Source organism: Mytilus trossulus, chromosome 7 (assembly GCF_036588685.1).
Source record: "Mytilus trossulus isolate FHL-02 chromosome 7, PNRI_Mtr1.1.1.hap1, whole genome shotgun sequence".
Classification (NCBI taxonomy): Eukaryota; Metazoa; Mollusca; class Bivalvia; order Mytilida; family Mytilidae; genus Mytilus; species Mytilus trossulus.
The window spans coordinates 78,310,470-78,330,580 of NC_086379.1; the positions used below are offsets into that span (position 1 = coordinate 78,310,470).

General features: G+C 31.9%; 2 protein-coding genes across 2 annotated transcripts; both read left to right on the forward strand.

Annotated features, from left to right (window-relative positions):
- The first annotated feature begins 355 nt into the window (after positions 1-355).
- On the forward strand, positions 356-3,082 carry LOC134727271 (toll-like receptor 3). Its single transcript, XM_063591651.1, has 2 exons — positions 356-447; positions 806-3,082. Exon 2 carries the CDS (start codon positions 831-833, stop codon positions 2,907-2,909), a length of 2,079 nt encoding a protein of 692 aa, XP_063447721.1. The 5' UTR covers positions 356-447; positions 806-830; the 3' UTR covers positions 2,910-3,082.
- Positions 3,083-7,383: 4,301 nt separating this feature from the next.
- LOC134727273 (solute carrier family 22 member 15-like) lies at positions 7,384-16,208 on the forward strand. The gene is made up of 8 exons (XM_063591652.1): positions 7,384-7,882; positions 8,506-8,734; positions 9,655-9,847; positions 10,499-10,732; positions 11,496-11,630; positions 12,731-12,934; positions 14,106-14,187; positions 16,011-16,208. The coding sequence occupies exons 1-8, from the start codon at positions 7,613-7,615 to the stop codon at positions 16,188-16,190; spliced, it is 1,527 nt and encodes a 508-aa protein (XP_063447722.1). The 5' UTR covers positions 7,384-7,612; the 3' UTR covers positions 16,191-16,208.
- Positions 16,209-20,111: the final 3,903 nt, after the last annotated feature.

Genomic DNA, 20,111 nt, shown 5'->3' on the forward strand with positions numbered 1-20,111 from the left:
AGAATTCTTAGCTTTTCAGAGTAGTTTGTTCGCGGATTGTCTGCTCTATGTCTATAAACATTTCCTTTTGTGATAGAACAGAATTTCAAAATGCAATTAAACAAAAATGAATTCATCTAAAAAGAAGAAATAATTTTAACATTTGTTTCTTATAACTAATAACTGTAAACTTATCAATTGTGACTTTTCGTCGTACATGTGACTTTCTGTTCTTTTATTCAAAAAGTAACTGTATCAAGTAACTCGGTATTTTCACTTTCAAAAGTAGATTACCATTTATCATATGTTAAGAAGGAAGTATATATTACTAATGTATTAACCTATGATAAAGAATTTCCCTTTACAATGCTTCAGTCACGTGTATTGAATCACTTAAAGGAAATAATATGATCATCACATTAGTACATTTTGATGATCACAATTATATTGTTTAATTGGAGACAACGTGTAAGTAAAAATAATGTATACAGTAGTAACTCATGTTATATTTCATTCAGTTCTTTTCTACTTCGTATATAAAAAATACGTACCGTTTCATCAGAGAATAATCTTTTACAGTAATTCGTGCATATACACATAATTCTTATCGAAATGATGCTTCCAATTTAAAAACTTTTTTTTTTAAATGTATGGAATTCTATAATTTTAATATTATGTAGCTGAAATGGAATCAACTTTTCAAGTGTTTATCTTCAAAGAGTCCAATTAAAAGCAAAGTATCTTATTATATTTAATATGATAGCTGTCTGTATTATTTCAATATAACAAAACTGTAGGATGCATTGATATTGTTTACATTTTGCAGGGGCAGGCATACAATCTATTGCAGCATGGTACCAGTAAAGTTTTTCTTCAGTCTTTTATCTATAGCGTCCGTACGGATGGAGATGCTTTGTCCTGCTTACTGTATATGTGAAGATAGATCTGCTATTTGTGACGGTAGTAATAAAACGGCAAAATTTAGCTACATTCCAAAATTTCCAAGTGATATCACTAAAGTGATATTTATCAATAACAATATATCGAACTTGTCTAGGTCGACGCTTAAGAACTTATCGCCACTGAAAATCTCTCATTTAGATTTAAAAAATAACAAGATCGAATGCATACATAAGGATACATTTGCAGATATGAAACACTTAGTCAAACTTGATATTTCCGGAAACGATCAAGTACCAATAAAAAATTTGCAAAAATGTTTGCACTATTTACCACGTACTTTACAGGAACTACTATTGAATCATATGCTATGGCATCCGCTCAATAACATGAATACCATGTTTGACGGCTTGAAAAAAGGCCAAATCAAAAGAATTGAATTGAGTCATAGCTATTTAAAGCCTTTCAGCGGAAAATGGTTTGCTGGACTAAACTCGTTAACATATATAGATATATCATGGAACTCTATTGAAGATAAGGATCTCAACTTCAAAGGCCTGAATAATTTGAAGTGGTTAAGTCTTATAGGAAACTATTTAAATTATGTCCCAGATTTCTGTACAGGTGATTTGTATAAACTAGAAACACTTTTACTTTCAAATACTAGATTAGCCAATCTTATAAACCTTCAAAATAATACTCGCTGTCTAAGACAATTGACAACTCTTTATTTAAACGGAATAGCTGTACCAATTATTCCCAACAATGCATTCTCCGAATTGAAATCTCTTAAAGTTTTGGAAATGACAAAGATGTCAACGCAACTGAAAAAGATTCTACCATTGGCGTTCAACAGTTCATCACTATCAAGCTTATCATTTTCAAAAAGTGATAGATTTATTTTTTGTAAAACAGGTGTTCAAAAGGAGTATTTTAAGCCAAAAACGTTATTTAAATTCTGTCCGGGTTTAACGATGTTGGACCTGTCTCATAACTTTATAGAATTTACAAACCAAGACATCAGAGACATGTTTTCACCCTTAATCAACTTAAAAGAAATCAAACTTCAATATCTAGACCTAGTAATGATGCCTAGACATTTTTTTCATCAATTTCCGCGCATACAGAGGATCTATCTAGATCACAACATAATTCTTCCATGGAGCAGCAATGGTGAGGAGATATTTAACGGTTTAACAAACCTTACGGAACTTCATATATCGTCTAATAGAATTGGCTACTTTAGCTCTAGATCTTTTCCTGAAAATATATTGAAAACTTTAAAGTTAATAGATCTGACTGGGAACCAGTTTTCTTGCACGTGCAAACTTACATGGTTCAAACATTGGATGCAGAATACTAAAGTTAAACTCTTGAACGAAACTATTTATAAATGTGATGACCGCACAAAGCTCCAGGATTACAACCCAACATATATTGCTTGTTCAAATATCATATTTCTTATAACCGTCTCGGTTGGAGGCGGTGTTTGCTTTCTCCTCGCAGCTACTATTCTTGTTTACAGTTGCAGATGGCGTATTCGATTTCACATTTATAAAATACTTTCTTCGTCCCATTACTACCAGCAAATAGATGGCGACGATTACAGATATAGCGCATACGTTATATACTGTTACGAAGACTTCAAGTGGGTAAAACATGAACTTATACCTAAAATGGAAGAGAATCATGGATTACATCTCTGTATACCTCACAGAGATTTCGAACTTGGAAAAGTATTTGCTGACAATATTGTAGAACATATGAATATAAGTAAGACAGTTATTACGGTTCTGTCAAATAATTTTGCGAAAAATGAATGGTGCTTATTCCAGCTTGCTGTAGCTCGTAGTAAATTGTCAAAAGATGGGACGTTTTCTATTTTTCCTGTTATGCTTGAAGAAATCGATTTTAAAAACATGAATTCATCCTTATATTCATTAATTAAATTGTCTAGTTATGCTGCCTGGAACTTTGATGAAAGAGGAGTAGAACTGTTCTGGGAACAAGTTATAAACCATGTACAATAGATACAAATATCACATCGAAATTATTTATTACAAATAGTTGACTAAACCTCCATGTTTGGTTTATACTTCTTGCATTTGGCTTTTTTTTTAGTTTAACATGTAAAAACACATCCAAAGTCGCTGCATATTGATGTATAATTGTAATTTGATATTTTTTTATGAAATAGTTTATATTAAAGTATGTGTGATGATACCATTCAATAAAAGCTCATTACGGTGAGTTGTATTATCACTGTTGATGTTTTTAGAATATTAGATATTACATTCAACATATTATTGTTATGTCTTAAAAGTACAATATTTCCATTAAAAAATATGAGCTTGCTTTCTGTCAATGCAGAAATTCTTTTTGCTGATTTTATAGATATGTTTTTGTTCGTGTGTTTCTGTATGCTTATATTTTCAAAAGTTAGAGACAGTGAAATTTTTGTGGCTATGTACCTTTTACAGCGGTATAGCGGAACAACAAGGAAACGGTACAACGTCACGCACGCTGTTCCTACAACTCCTATAATTTAAAACAGAATCTTCGAAATTTCCACCGCAAAACAAAATAAATGTTAACAAACACTAACCACTATAAAAACTAATTCAGTATAGGTTTTCCTTTATGTTCTTATAGCTCTTGGTCATATGCTTAGTAATATCTAGTATATTTGAGGATTAAAACAACAAAGTTATGTGAAAAAAACGGATGTCCAACGTTACATTTTTGAACAACTGTTTTATCTCTTATGTATAGTGAACCTATTTCTTATTCTCTGATCTTCCCGAAACTTGGCAGAAGCAACCAAGTGTGTCAGTTCTTGTTTAAATTAAAGCCGTTCTTTTGTCGAATTTCGTTTGAATCGGTGGCTGCATATTAAGCTGGAATAAGAAAAATGTCCAATGACGTTTTTCGTTGACTAAACGACTAAAGGGTAGTTTAATAAGTAGACATAGCTAAAAAATGTCTAAAAAATGTGAGATAATTATAACATCTACCGAAAGAACAAACATTTGCCTCATTATTCGTGAGTTCAAAAATTGTAGATTCTATCAAACCAGCTCTACACAGTCGTTTTCCAAGCGGTAGCCATTTTGTCCAAGTTGATATTTCATTTGTCCAAGCAATTAATGCGGTTTTTTTACCTGATATTTCAATAAGTAATTTATAATTTACCAAAACAAAAGTTAGATACATGAAAAGAACATAAAGTCTAAATTCTTTTTTTTAAGTACCTGCATGTTTGGGTCTTACAGGAATAAAATGATAGGAAACATTACAAAACGGTAGCCATTTTGTCGAAACGTCGAAAAACGTCGAAAAATTGAAACAAACGCTTTTTTTTCGACGTAAAATGTGCAAAATTTGTTCCATTGTATATTCCTGATACTTAAAACGAACCGCGTGGTGAAATTTAAAAAAAAAATGCAGGTTGACGAAAATACCACGTGCATGTTGTGCACGAAACGGAGGTGACTGAAAGACTTATCGGAAATAGCGACAAAAACAGTTTCATTGAATTAATGCAACCCCGTATTATACGGATGATTCAGGGGGAGATTAGTACATTTTAAAGGCAAGCAACTTCAAGTGACTGGGAAAATAATTTTCAAGATCGGGTTATGATAATTTTATTTAATGGTTGTATTTCGACAAGTTATGTGTCAAGCAAATTTTTAATACAATTCAATTCAAAGTAATCAGGTTTATCGTTTCTCGTTTTGTTTATATAGATTAGACCGTTGGTTTTCCCGTTTGAATGGTTTTACACTAGTAATTTTGGGGCCCTTTATAGCTTGTTGTTCGGTGTGAGCCAAGGCTCCGTGTTGAAGGCCGTACTTTAACCTATAATGGTTTAATTTTTAAATTGTTATTTGGATGGAGAGTTGTCTCATTGGCACTCACACCACATCTTCCTATATCTAAATATGTTTTTATTTACTTGCAGAATGTCGGATATATTTGTATTAGGGTTGAAACAAATATAAAAAAATAACAATGACAGATGATATGCACCATGCAATTTGAGCAGCCTGCGATTAAAGTTTTGTTATAATTCATTTATTGAAACCCGTTTACTTCTGTCCCATTTTTCCTTCCTTCAAGTTCTTTCTTACGACAATACAACATTATAAGGTGAATTAAGGGTAAAAATTATTTAATCGATTTCCCCAACTTCAAAGTTGGGTAAATAAATTCATGGTAAATAGACATGAAAAAATTAATTGAGACAAATTTAAAACCAACCAACTGCATAAAAAAGCAACTGAAACTTGCAAATTGAATGTACGTCAAAAGTTTTAGAAAACTTTCTTTGACGTCGTGGTGGTGTAACGTCGTGTTGTAGGAACATCGTGCGCAACGTTTATATACAAACCAGTCTACCAGCTTGACATCAAGTACAAAAACAACAAATACAAAAAACAAAAGACACACAAAAAAGGCACACAATACCGATTTGAGAATTCTCACTGTTACTGAAAGCTAGTTCAAAGCCAATAATAAAGTAAAATCATGTAATAGAATATTACAGCCGATTTTTTTTAGTGTGTGTAGCTAAAGGTAATATCTTCAAAGTCATTTGTATGTAAGGTAAACTATCCTCCTTAAAGAGTAGACTAGCCCAACAGATAACCTATCTATATGTCTGTTGGACTAGGCTGCTTCGAAAGGAAGGTAGTATACTTGACCTAATAGTGACTTCACTGTTCAGGTAACAAGCATGCTAACCAAAAATATTACCTTTGATCCCACACTCAATGAAATCGGCTGTAATTATGTATAATTAGTATTTATGACAATTATATTTTGAAGGGTTAATTATTTTTTGTTTTATTGCTTATTCATAAATAGGGCCGTTTGTTTTTTTTAATAAATTGGTTGCTTATTCATAAATAGGACCGTTTGTTTTTTTTTGAATAAATTGGTTGCTTATTCATAAATAGGGCCGTTTGTTTTTTTGAATAAATTGGTTGCTTATTCATAAATAGGGCCGTTTGTTTTTTTGAATAAAGTGTTTTCGTTTTTTTTTAAAGCTTTCTATGTGGTGTGGATTTAGATCATTGAAGGTCGTACGGTGAACTATATATGCTTACCTTATACCCGGTTTTCGGTGGAGTTCGTGTTGCCCAGACTCTAGTTTTCGGTGTTGTGTTTGTATATTCTGTTTTCTCTTTTGTAGTGTTTACTTTATTTGGCCTTTTTAACTTTTTTGGATTCGAGCGTCACTGATGAGTCTTTTGTATCTTCACGAAACGCGCGTCTGGCGTATATACTAAATTTAGTCCTGGTATCTATGATGAGTTTATTTACTATAAAATACTTCTTAAAAGAGGTTACCACTGAGTCAGGCCGGTAGATACCAAAGCTAAAATTTGGACTAATTCCGTATACTTTTTGGAAATCACGGGTTTACAATACAAAAGTCAACAAAGTTAAAAAAAAAAAGTGATTGAGGTCACCTGTAATTATATCTATTGTCTATTTACAACTTGTATAAAGCACAATTCGGATACCAGTTCATTAATTTGAATGCTATTTGTGTATCTGTATTGATGTCAGAAATCGATGAAGATAAATCAATTGTTAGCTAAAATATGTACCAGATGACCAATGATTGTTTATTACATAATCAGAGATCCTACAGTAAGGTCAAGAATCGCCTTTATATACATGAAACGGATTGGCAATACAATAGAGGTAAGGAATTATTTTCATTTTTGGCATATCTATTATTTTAAATTGATACTGATATAACATGGACGGACACATCTCGTTCTCCCGTCCCCCTTTTTGGTATATCTTCCCCTTCATTATTCATTTATTTGTTAAACTTTTTTAAAATAACTGTTTTCTGTGACGTTGATCTTGATACAAATATGATTCAGTTCGTATAAGATGAGGAGATGTGTTATGATCCCAAATGAGACAACTTTTATACAATGTCCAACTGAAGCGGATTTAAGCAACTATGGGTAAATAACAAGAGTTCGTATGTTGGAAGTCATATCGTGTTTACGCGTATGTTCACGCAAGTGTAAATTATTATATCTTATCCTGCCAACAATGAAATGATCAAAAATGAATTTACTCAATAATTCTAGTGAACAATTTACGCTGATACGCATGTAATAACTATAATGTAACCTACATGTTTGAAAGATTGTAGATTTGTTTTTTTTTATTGACGTCAGAAGTGTATTACTTCAAAGTTTTCCTCAAATAACTCCATCATCTGGCAATATTATTCAATTTGTAAAGGTTCTTGCCATATGCAAAGTGCAATTTGAATACTTCTTTATTAAATTAACTGTAAGGTCACAAAAAATGAACAAAGAGTATGTTTCTTACATATTTTAACAGATGTAAATCATTTTTTGTTATTATTGAAACCATCTTCTCGCTGTTGCAATTAAGGTTAAATTCTATTGTTGCAGTATTGTTTTTATTATGTTTTTATTATGGTAACATATTTATCTTTTTATATAGAAAATGATTTCAACAATACAATAGATGATAGAATTCCCTGATGGGTTTATATCATTTAAATGTAATGGATTTTTGAGGTGTGAAGATATTATAATATCACCATAGGCAAAATAGAAAATTAAGCAGATGCTACTGTGTACAAATTTTCACTGAATTTGTAATAACTGACTATCTCTTAAGTTGGAATTTCTATAGATTGCCCTGGAATTAACCCAAACAAAGACGAACCATGAAAGTGAAAGATGATGCGTGTGCTAAAGCGTTTGAGAGTGTATTGGACGAAGTTGGACATTTTGGATATTTTCAAAAGAGATTGTTTTTTCTAACATCATGTTTGCAAATTCTAGCAACGCCAGTGATTTTATACTTTGGATTTCTAACAGAATTACCTGTAATATTTTCGTACCAATGTAGTGATACAAATAAAACATATTCAGAAGAAAGAACGGGAACATGTGTCAATATATCTGTCGCTGGACCAATTCAAAATCTTCCACAGGTAAGAGAACAATTTAAATGAAAATTTGATAGTTAGCAGTTACAGTAAACCTTTTGTTATTTTTTCTCCAAGCTAAATATATTCTTTAACCATTATTCCGCTGCGATGACCATTATAATGCCCAGTAAAGCTTATGTGAATCAGAATATTGTTTTTTTTTAAATTTAAGGCAGTATAGAGATATAGAATTATTAAAAATCTGCGCAGATATTGTAAGGTCATCTTGCTTTTTATTTATACATGTCTTAGGAATATCATTATATGCATTTTGAGAGAAAAATACCAGAATGTTGATGTATTTTACCATGCATCGATTTTGCCGTCATTAATGTCATGTTAATTCACATGGGTGATGATCCAGCTAGTCTAACAATAGTAATGACCCACAGGATTACATGTTAACCTTCATACCAATTGTTAGTAGTAGAACATCTGAAATCATTTACCTGGATATAAAATGCTAAATCAGAGTACGGTAATTTCCAAGAGTCTATCATAGATTAATATACTGTTTATCGTTGCAATTCTCTTTCATCTTTTAATATTTTGATCGGAGAATTATTGCCATTGGGGAACGAACTTTGATTTGTCATTTGTAAAACGTGTTTTCTTTGTTTTTGTAGTGGATGTATACGAACCAGACTTCAGGAGATGTAAATGTAGTATTTTACGTACAGACTACAGGCCTCATACTCGGCACTATCATCGGTGGCTTTGTAGCTGACTTATTGGGAAGGAAGCATATTTTATTTTTGTCATATGCTATTATGATGTTATCACATGCCTTAGTAGCAGCATGTTCAGATTTTGTATGTTTTGGTACAGGTCGATTTGTAACAAACTTTTTTGCAGGTATAAATTATATAATCTAACCAATTTTACTCTTTAAAAACAGTTTTTTTACGACTTTGTGTGATAGAACATCATACTATTCTATCTGTAAATCAGTTATCTTTAAAACATTTTAACGTTTATTTCTCAAAAATCATAACATTACAAACATTATATGGTGCCTTCAGAGAGGTTCGAACCACTAACACATTTACGCTTACGCCACCAAAAAATGATATAATGATACGATAATCGATTTGCATATTTGTACGTTTAATTGCAATACAGCCAAAATGAAAATTGAAAAAAGGAATTACTAGAAGAGCCGCAATAGTCGACGAAAATCGTAAAACAAAACATTCTTTATAAAGGTCTGTTAATTTTTCTTTCAAAATAAAGCATAACCAATTTAGTACGATAGACAGATGCGGATATTTCGCATTTCACCTTTCATAAAGCGAAATGAGAATATAAAATTTAGAATGGAAATGGAGAATGTGTGATAGAGACAACAATCAGACCAAAGATCATACATAGAAGAAGGCCTCCAATGTCTCTTCAACACAGGAAGAAAATTCCGCACCGGAGGCAGGATTCAGCTGGTCCTTTAACAAAATATATATATATCAATGTAAGCAACTTAATACGTTAGGGCAATCTGCAATAAATCATACAAGAAAGGGAGAATTATATGCAGATTGAGTATCTAAAGAGTATGTAAACAAGCTTGTTTGAATGGTATAGTTTTAGTTTTCATGATTTGGAAAACGGAAAAGACGCAAACATGTCGAAATGCTGCTAGTGCATACTAAATGAAGTGAGGTACCGTGTATACTAATTATTTACAGAAAAATGCTTAAAATGAAAGAAATTAACTGAATTGAATCGATATTATAAAAAGAATATTTTTTTTTTTGACCTGCTGTTATTACTTATTTTAGGATCTTTCATCGTGCCATCAACTGTCCTTTACGTGGAGTATCTAGGACGTAATTGGAGAGATATATGCATCTGCACATGTATGTGGTGGTTTGGTACGATCATACTGAGTATAGGGGCTGTTATAACACATGACTGGAGGTATCTCGCTGTGATATTTGGGGTTCTGGGAGTACCTATGAGTGGATTTTATTTGTAAGTTTTATTACGACAATCGATTTGCAGGTGTAAATAATATACCGAAAAAAGAATGTGTACATGAAAATTACTTTAAAAAGACTAGGTTTAATCCACAATTTTTCTACATTTGAAAATGTACCAAGTCAGGAATATGGCAGTTGTGTTTTATCATTTGATTTTGCCATTTGATTAGGGACTTTCCGTTTTGAATTTTTCTCGGAGTTCAGTATTTTTGTGATTTTACTTTTTACTGTTCTTTAATTTCGTACTTTTTTTGTGCTTTTAAACAACATGCACTTGTTTTTTCTAATGACCTTCCAATGGATATAATCAAATGCCTGTGAGGTATCATAGATTGTGGCAACATTGACATTCTATTAACTTTGCGTACTTTTGTTAGAAGTTATTAAGTAGTCTTCGTATATAAAAAAGGTATATATGCATTTACTGTGAACAATTTCTTATGGATATAAAACGAAAGACTTTCAGCTTTGACAACTTATAATATTGCCTCATCCACGAATTGAAGTAAAAACATATGAATGGATTAATTAACTTGTAAAATTCAACAGCTCGACCATTTTTCTGTTAGACCATCCCTTTTTATTAAAGACTCTTTGGCAAAGCTTTTCAAAGACGCACGCTCTCAATTATTATCTTATTCAGTTTATTTCCAGAAAGTTTTAGATGGTATTGTTGTAGACAGAAATTCAATGAGGCTGAACATATTCTGAGGGAAATGACATCATGCAACTCTCATAAAAAGCCGGATGTGACATCAGTATGTGATAATATTACCATGGCTGTGATTAACACCATGCGTGTCAGAACATATACATATCTAGACATTTTTAAAACAAAACGTCTGATAACCAGCATAACCATTCTTTCTTGTGCAAGGTATGTGTTTCAATTACGCATGTTTGCCTCGGTGATATCAAATTTGTATAAAAAACACTTCATACATATAGTGCGTCTAAGGCGCTTTTCCAGATTGACCTACACCAGGAATGCCCTAACCGAAACAAATACTGAACATTAGATAGGAGCAAAAAACATCTAAACAGAATAGCCAAATTCCTTTGAGGTCAACTTTCTAAATTATATCCGATAATTCATTTGTTTAGACCATTGTCTTTATATTACTATACAGGCTGGGATAATACTAACATACAGATTCCATGTAAGAAATAAAAGTTCTTTGGAATTTCGACAAATATGTCTATAGCGATGGCGTGGCTAACTATAGGCACGTATAAAGGTGAATTGGCTTAATTTGTGTTGGCTTTTATATTCATTGTTTATACAGGTGACATGGCTAACTATTGGATGTCTCGTGCATATAGATGTATGGCTTTAACTATGGTATCGCACACAAAACTTTATTCTATAAGTGTACAAGATGGACCATTTATAGCAAAATTCACAATAACTGTCTTCAAAATTGTCTTTTATTGATACATTCGCAATCTGAAATACTAATAAATGGCATTTTTACACATACTATAGTTCATAAAGTTAATAGCATTTAGCAATTAACCAGTTGTCTTGAATACTTGTTTTTAATGGATTAACACACATTTAATTGTTATAAGTAGGTGATGTAACTGTATTTTATTATATGTAGCAGATGCAATTTTACTTTTTTCTATTTTTATTTCAGTTGTATTAGTTGTATTGTGTACCGGTGTTTAATGGAGAGAGTATGGGACTTAACAAATAACATTTACATAGACAACAGCCTAAGATACATAGTAGATTTACCTATAATATTTTCTGCAATGGTAATTAGCAAATGGTAAAGATTTTTCATAATCAATTCATGAAAATATTATTTTATTAGATGATAGTATTAGACGCTGAAACATAGATTAATGATCTATAATAACTATTAAATGAAAGAAGGAAAAAAAAAGAAAACAACACCTCATAAATTTCAAGAGTCCGAATTTCTTGTTTTTACTACACCAGAAGCGTTCAAAGCAGAAAAATTGACGGCCAAGGAAACATTTGTAGTGCTCTATCTATGACCAACCTATAATAAACCTACTTTGAATCAGTTAAGTAGATATAACAAAATCCCTTTACTTGCATGTTTACAACTGAGAAGAATAATTGTCTTAGAAAAAAAAATGCTATGGTTATCCTTGTCCAATGCCAAATACTTTTATTGTTATTTAATATCAAATGAAGTCAATAACTATACACATAAATAAAAAAAAAGATATAAAAAGATGTGGTATGAGTGCCAATGAGACCACCCTTCACCAGAAACCAAATGAGGTTAATATTTTTGTTTGTTTTAGCATTGGTCGTCGATGGTGTATATTTCTGTATGCCATGTCCTCTGGATTTGCTATGATGTTTTTGTTTGTTTTAGCATTGGTCGTCGATGGTGTATATTTCTGTATGCCATGTCCTCTGGATTTGCTATGATATTTTTGCTTGTTTTAGCATTGGTCGTCGATGGTGTATATTTCTGTATGCCATGTCCTCTGGATTTGCTATGATATTTTTGCTTGTTTTAGCATTGGTCGTCGATGGTGTATATTTCTGTATGCCATGTCCTCTGGATTTGCTATGATGTTTTTGTTTGTTTTAGCATTGGTCGTCGATGGTGTATATTTCTGTATGCCATGTCCTCTGGATTTGCTATGATATTTTTGCTTGTTTTAGCATTGGTCGTCGATGGTGTATATTTCTGTATGCCATGTCCTCTGGATTTGCTATGATGTTTTTGTTTGTTTTAGCATTGGTCGTCGATGGTGTATATTTCTGTATGCCATGTCCTCTGGATATGCTATGATATTTTTGCTTGTTTTAGCATTGGTCGTCGATGGTGTATATTTCTGTATGCCATGTCCTCTGGATTTGCTATGATGTTTTTGTTTGTTTTAGCATTGGTCGTCGATGGTGTATATTTCTATATGCCATGTCCTCTGGATTTGCTATGATGTGTGTTATTGTACTGACAGTAGTAGATGGTCTTCTTAAGGACGAAGAGATCATTACTGGAATTGCCTTATTTGGTAAACTGGGAGTGGCATCAACCATTATTTTTCTGTTTTTGGTGGCTTTGGAGGTTTTCCCAACCACAATAAGGTATTTTAGTGATAATTTAATATGAAATGATAATACGAAGATGTGATATGGATATATGAAATGATAATACGAAGATGTGATATGGATATATGAAATGATAATACGAAGATGTGATATGAATATATGAAATGATAATACGAAGATGTGATATGAATATATGAAATGATAATACGAAGATGTGATATGAATATATGAAATGATAATACGAAGATGTCACATATGAATATATGAAATGATAATACGAAGATGTGATATGAATATTTGAAATGATAATACGAAGATGTGATATGATTGCCAAAATGATAATTCTCCACCAGAAACCAAATGATGTAGAGTGTCAGCAGCTAAAAGTGACCGTACAACAATGAGTAAAACTTATAACTCGTAAATTAATTTTAAAGCCAAAATGTCAAATTCTTTAAAGGGAGTAACTTGAATTAAAACTTTTAAAATACGACCATTACAAAAACACACAAACTTTAAATAATAACTGGAATAATAAACTAAACAAACTAGAAGTAACTGTGATGAATGTTTGGAAGATATTTTATTATAATATTGTATGGATTTTGTGTTTTGTACTGCTTACCAATTTTGCCTCGCACTAAAATAACAGAAACTTCACATATGTTCCTTATGCACGCTGCGTCTTGGGGATTGCGTTCAGTAAACTATGTTGAACCATTCACATAAAAGTATAAGTGGCTGTCCAAAAAATGTAGTCCGTCATTGTCGAAGTAATTTCTACTGCGTGTTTTCCGTATTCTGTTTTTATGTCCCACCTACGATAGTAGGGGGGGGGGGCAATATGTTTTCTGGTCTGTGCGTCTGTTCGTCTGTTCGTCCGTCTGTCCCGCTTCAGGTTAAAGTTTTTTGTCAAGGTAGTTTTTGATGAATTTGAAGTCCAATCGACTTCAAACTTGGTACACATGTTCCCTAGGATATGATCTTTCTAATTTTAATGCCAAATTAGAGTTTTTACCCCAATGTCACGATCCACTGAACATGGAAAATGATAGTGCGAGTGGGGCGTTCGTGTACTGGGGACACATTCTTGTTTTTATGGGAAGGGGTGTTGATGGGTTGATGTCACATGCTAGTTATGTATTTGGACGTGAACACGTACATTTTTATTGTAAACACATAAACACATAAACTGTTACTTTTATAGATGTATGGGAACAGCTTTAGTTTTTACAAGTTGCATTTGTGGATTAACAGTTGGAAGATACATCTGTACAGTTCTAAATCAGGTAACATTTACAAAATTATAGAAATTTATTTGTTTCCTTTTTATAAAACATTTGAGAAGTTGGTCCTTTGTCTATGTAAATCACTCATTCAAGTATGAATTCTAGCTTTGAACATAGATAGTCTTTGCAATGACCGAAAAATCATTTCTTAAATTATTCTTAATTCCACAAACAAGACTTACTGAATTATATGCAATGCACTTAAGTGAGGATACGAGCTTTACATACTTCAGGCAGTAGTTTAAAACAAGAAACTTAATTCAAACTACGCTAAAAAAAAAAGGTATCTTTTGGTCATATATACCTTCTCCTTTAGGTGTTTATACATCTAAATAGCGGATCCAGAACTTTTAAGGGAAACCACTGACTGACCTAAAGTGGGATTGGGCTCCAGTCATGCTTCAGTGATTCCCTATATAATCAACCAAAGTTTTCCAACAAAAGGGGAGCCCGGCCCAGAATCCGCCTATGAAACCTTGGTTTTCAAATGTTTAGGTTTGAGCGTTCATGAGGATATAAATTCGGAAAAGCACTGCATATGACCCAAATTCATAAAGTGATATTTTCATACAGTATCAGTGAACCTATTCTTATTTCGAAGATAATCTGAAATAAAAGGTATACTTTCTACATTCAATATTGCTACAAAATATACATTCTTATTCCATTTAAGTCTTCTTGCTTCCACCTTCAAGTTTTTAACATTCTTACTGCTATCAAATACGATATTTAGAGTATTCTTCACTCATATGACAAAGAATATCTGTGTTTAATGTTTTGCAATGCCAAAATGTAGCATACATTTGGTAGAGGATAAGCAAATTACAATCACACATACACAAACTTGTGGTGTACCAAAGAAAATAGTATGGTTGCATATATTTTATGTGTATCTATATCTATACCGAGTTTGTTTAACTCGAATGCATTTTATCAGAACATATCAAGAGATCAAGACCAGATCACAATTACCAATACATGTACGAATTTCTATTAAATTTTCATAAAAAGAATAGCAAAATTGTATTGATAAATTTTATCTACATTAAAACTACTAAATTACTATGCAGGCATTTTGTCCTCTTCCTTGACAGAAATTATGTAATTCATAAAAGCATAAACATTTTACATTTTATCACTTTTTGAATCCTTTTTCTTTGATGCTCACCAATATCAAAGAGCGCAAGATTCATAGCAGAACTGTAAATAAAGGCAGCAGTAGTATACTACTGTTTGAAATTCACATATCGATTTAGAAAAAAAAAACCACAAATCCGGGTTACAAACTAAAGCTGAGGGAAACACGTCAAGTATAAGAGGATACTACGACACAACAGAAACAAACATTAAAATATAATACACACAGAAACGAACTATAATATTGCAATATGTCTATCTAGGTTTGAGTTATGCCGCTTTTCCCAAAGAACATCAAAAGCTAGCATCGTAAACTGTTTAAAAAGGAAATTCGAGTGTCACTGATAATACTTTTGTAAACGTTGGAGGATAATTAAAAATGGAAAAACCTTAATTTAATAGCAAAATCAAAAGCTCAATCACATCAAACGAATAAATAACAACTGTAATATTACTGACTTGGTACAGACCTTTTCTTACTTAGAAAACGTGCGTCTGGCGTACAGCATTATAACCCTGGTATCTCTGATGACCTTGTTTTCCAAAAGTAAATACCAGTCAGTAAATGTAATGTAGGAGGATGTATCAGCTAAGGCTTAGATAATGCATGTATATACTTTATCGGAAGAATTCATTATATATATTTTTATCTTATTAATTCAAAAATTATATTATTTTTTTTTCAGTCATTTCATTACACATCAACCTTTATTGGATATGGTACTTTCATGTGTTTCGTTGGCTTCATCTCATTATTACTACCAGAAACGTATAATCAACCATTACCAGACATAGTCAAAAGTCGTCATCGAATAATCGCATCGCAAGATCTTACTCGAATAGCACATGACTGGAACAAAATGTAATAAAATATTGAAAAATTATTATTGTGTTGGAGTCAAACCAATGTACCGCCATCAGCACACTAGTACCATTACTAGGGGGTAACCAGTACACGGGAAATTCTTGCCGCCGTACATTTACTCAAATTCCATTTGAGTTGCTTAAAATTTGTAATAGTTATTTGATCTACAACATAAGAAAACATGTAGATTTTAATAACCTGGATATTCCTGTACACACATTTGGGGCGAATATTCACTTATTTTTTTTAGTTATGAAAAACATGTTATGTTTTTAGATTATCATCGAACGTTGGTACTACACGAACAATCAAGAGTGTATGGTTCTTAACTCCTGTTTGTCTGTCCGTCTGTACGTCATACATTTCTTTCTCATTTTCCTCGGCTATAAAAAAAAATAATCCGAACTTATTGATAGCTGGTATTGAGCTTATTAGTTTGAACTTATACAGTATGGTACTGTTTAGATAAGTTACTTACCTACTACCTGATCTTCGCATATATATATCACAATAAGGAGATGTAAAAATTAGAAATTCTGTAGGGTTTTTCTCTTACGGTAAATTCGTTATTGTTCGTGTGGTACCAAAATTCGTGGTTTTCAGAGTTATAAATGTACCACGGGTTACATGCATGCAATCTAATAACACAATTCCTATAGACTTGAAAAAAGTAAAATCACAAACATACTGAACTCCGTGGACAATTCAAAACAGAAAGTCTCCTATCAATGGCAAATTCAAAAGCTCAAACACATCAAACAAATGGGTTACTACTGTCATATTCATGACTTGGTCTAGGCATTTTCTTATGTTGAAAAAGGTGGATTAAACCTGGTTCTATAGCTAGCTCAACCTCTTACTTGTATGACAGTCGCATCAAATTCCATACTATTGACAACATGCGTGAACAAAACAAACAGACACAGACTACAAACAACCGAACCAAGAATTCATGTTGACCACATGGTGGGAGTGATATAGCAGTGTTTTTTTTTCTTTTAATGCTATTTCGAAGGCTGTGTGTTTTGTGTGTTTTGTTATGAACAAATTGTTTTCAAATACAACTAACAATACTACTTTGATTTGAGTTATTTCTTAACATGGTATATTAATCGGATCATCTGTTTTCTATGAAACGACATGGGTAATCACTCGTGTTTAATTGTTCTACATTAAAAGCTTTTTGCGTATCAATACCGGATTAATATGTCTAAACATATAAACAAAATATATATATATATTTTTTTAAATAGTATGCAATTTACGAAAGTAACAAATAACCAACATTGATAGGCTTTAAGCAAAATTATTGCTTCAATTATTGTTTTACACTACAATTATTATCAAATTTCAATTCCCCGACTTCGATGTTTATTGGAGCAAACAACCTCGCTTATCTTTTTAAAATTTCAAGAAGAGCTTTTAAGAAATGTCACTTACACTTTCATTATAGCGCCTGTATATATATGTAACGAGACAGGCTAATTGCTAGTGTGTATTAGAAAGAATATATATGCAACTAAATCATTTAAGCTTCAAGACATGATGTTAGCTTGATTGCGTTTAAATAAAATCTTCTAATGTTCTTAATGTTTTTAAATCGAAGAAATTCTTCCTAAGATAGAATGATCATACTTGTTAACCATCACCAAGTGAAACTTTTAAATATGTTACTATAACTATTTCTGTTTATATTCATGATGCCCTAGCAGTACGAATGTTTTGTAGTATGACTTGTCTTGTAAGGGTATTGTTTCTATATATATATTCATGCTTGCTCTAGTAGCTTCAATGTTTTGTAGTATGCCTATTGTCTTGTTCTTTTATTTCAAGGCAACAACAGGTTTTCACCTTAGCCGTATTTGGCACAATTTTTTTGGAATTTTGGATCCTCAATGCTCTTCAACTTTGTACTTGTTTGTCTTTATAGATGTTTTGATATGAGCGTCACTGATGAGTCTTATGTAGACGAAACGCGAGTCTGGCGTACAAAATTATAATCATGAAATAGTTGATAACTATTTCATGATTTTTAAAGTTAAATATTACAGTCATATTGGATTATCACGGCCATTCGTCTTTATGAAATGAAGGTCAATTACAATCATTCTATATCTAAAAAATAAAATAACAAAAATACCGGACTCCGACAAAAATTCAAAATGGAAGTTCTTAGTTATATGGCAAAATCAAAAGCTGAAATACATCAAACACATGGATAACAACTGTCATATTCTTCTTCTTGCCGACTTGTTCATGTATTTAAATAAGAACGACTTCATATAGGAACTTCTTCGGAAGAAATAAAAAAAGTAAGTAGTATCATTTTAATTTGCTTCTCACTGTTATTCAAAATTCGTAGACTGAAGTTGAACGCATCTATCACATCAAATTTCAGATAAAGAGTATATCATATACAGTTAAGACAGCGTTATATCTTTAATAACATATAAAAATGACAAGGAGGATGGGTGAGAAACAAACCCTTACGAGAAATAGATGGTTTTAGCATCCTAATTGTGAACTCAAGTTCTATGTAGTAATAATCCAGCAGGCGCAGATATCACAGTTGATACGATATTCAAGGTCTGGTTTCCTATCATGAATTCCTGAAAGATGACCGCTCCTCGTGTTTTAGAATTTGTTTCATATATTTGGAGTCCTGTGGTTTTGTCCACGTAGTGCCATTCAATTTTTTTTGCCAACTAAACCTTACTTTTCTTTCCAGAATTTGATAACATATAGTTTAAAGTGTTGTACTTGAAAATCTTTTTAAATCCTTGTCCTTGCACAGTCACTGTTCATTGCATTCTGCTTTATTATTTTTTTTTTTTTTTTTTATTATTTATCAAGTTATAACAGTCTTTTAAGGTAGCACAATACAAAGATTTTATGCCTCTAATTCCCCAGTTTTAAAATGCTGTAACTTTCTTTATAATGCTTGAAAATTTATAAAAGTGAAATTTATGAATAGCTAACAGATAACTCTTTCAAATTAATGCGATGATAGTATTATACAACAGTTATGTAATTAGTTATAATTACAACTGTGTCTACAAAATTGAACAAGAAATTTCCACTTTCAATTGAAATTAGCTTCTATATGGATACCCCGAGAGGGTTGATTTTTTTATAATAGGTTGTGCCTAGACCCATTATCAACAAAAGGGTGTCTCAGATTTTGGATAGTATGTATACTGTGGATTCATTAATATTCGTTGGATACCAATATTCGTGGATTTCGTAAGTATAGGGGAACCACGAATTTAAATATTCAACGAATTACAAATTTTTGAAAGGCATGAATGCAGACTTGGTCGATCCCACAAAATCAAATATCCACGAACATGCAAGATTTCCTCAATCCACGAAAATTGATACCCACGAAAATAAATGAATCCACAGTAGATCAAATTTTACACCAAATCAAATAATTTTTACTTTTATGTGGTAAGGATGTTTACACTAATTACAGATTTATGAGAGAATTGAATACGATAGCGATAATTTGAGACACCTTTTGTAGCTCCTGCTGTATTGATTTAGATAACGTTAAAATTTCTTGTGTAGTTGTAGAGATGTGAGAGCTAAATTTGTTTAAATGAACTGACCAAGATGTTGCCATTAGTTGCATAATAATTGATTACATAATGATTGCATAACACAAATATTGCATTCAATTAAAAAAATAATCTTTTATCTATCTATAAATAACTCTTTATTTAATGTGTATGCAGTCATAAGAAAGTATCATCATTTTAAAGGTTGGAGATTGGATGCAAAAATTCCTTGTATTGTGCTACCTTAAAAAGCTTGTTATTTTGAAATATAGTAGCGAACTTCCTCATAACCGGGTTGCTGCTCACAAGGAAGCTATTTAATCAATACTTCCAAGTGGGAAGTTGAAATCATTCGTTCGAAA

Excerpts from the sequence above, each read along its gene's own strand:
- LOC134727271 (XM_063591651.1), top strand. The coding sequence starts at position 831 with ATGGTACCAGTAAAGTTTTTCTTCAGTCTTTTATCTATAGCGTCCGTA.
- LOC134727273 (XM_063591652.1), top strand. The coding sequence starts at position 7,613 with ATGAAAGTGAAAGATGATGCGTGTGCTAAAGCGTTTGAGAGTGTATTG. Across the intron at positions 8,735-9,654 it reads TGTAACAAACTTTTTTGCAG|GATCTTTCATCGTGCCATCA; the intron begins GTATAAATTATA and ends TACTTATTTTAG. Across the intron at positions 12,935-14,105 it reads GTTTTCCCAACCACAATAAG|ATGTATGGGAACAGCTTTAG; the intron begins GTATTTTAGTGA and ends TTACTTTTATAG.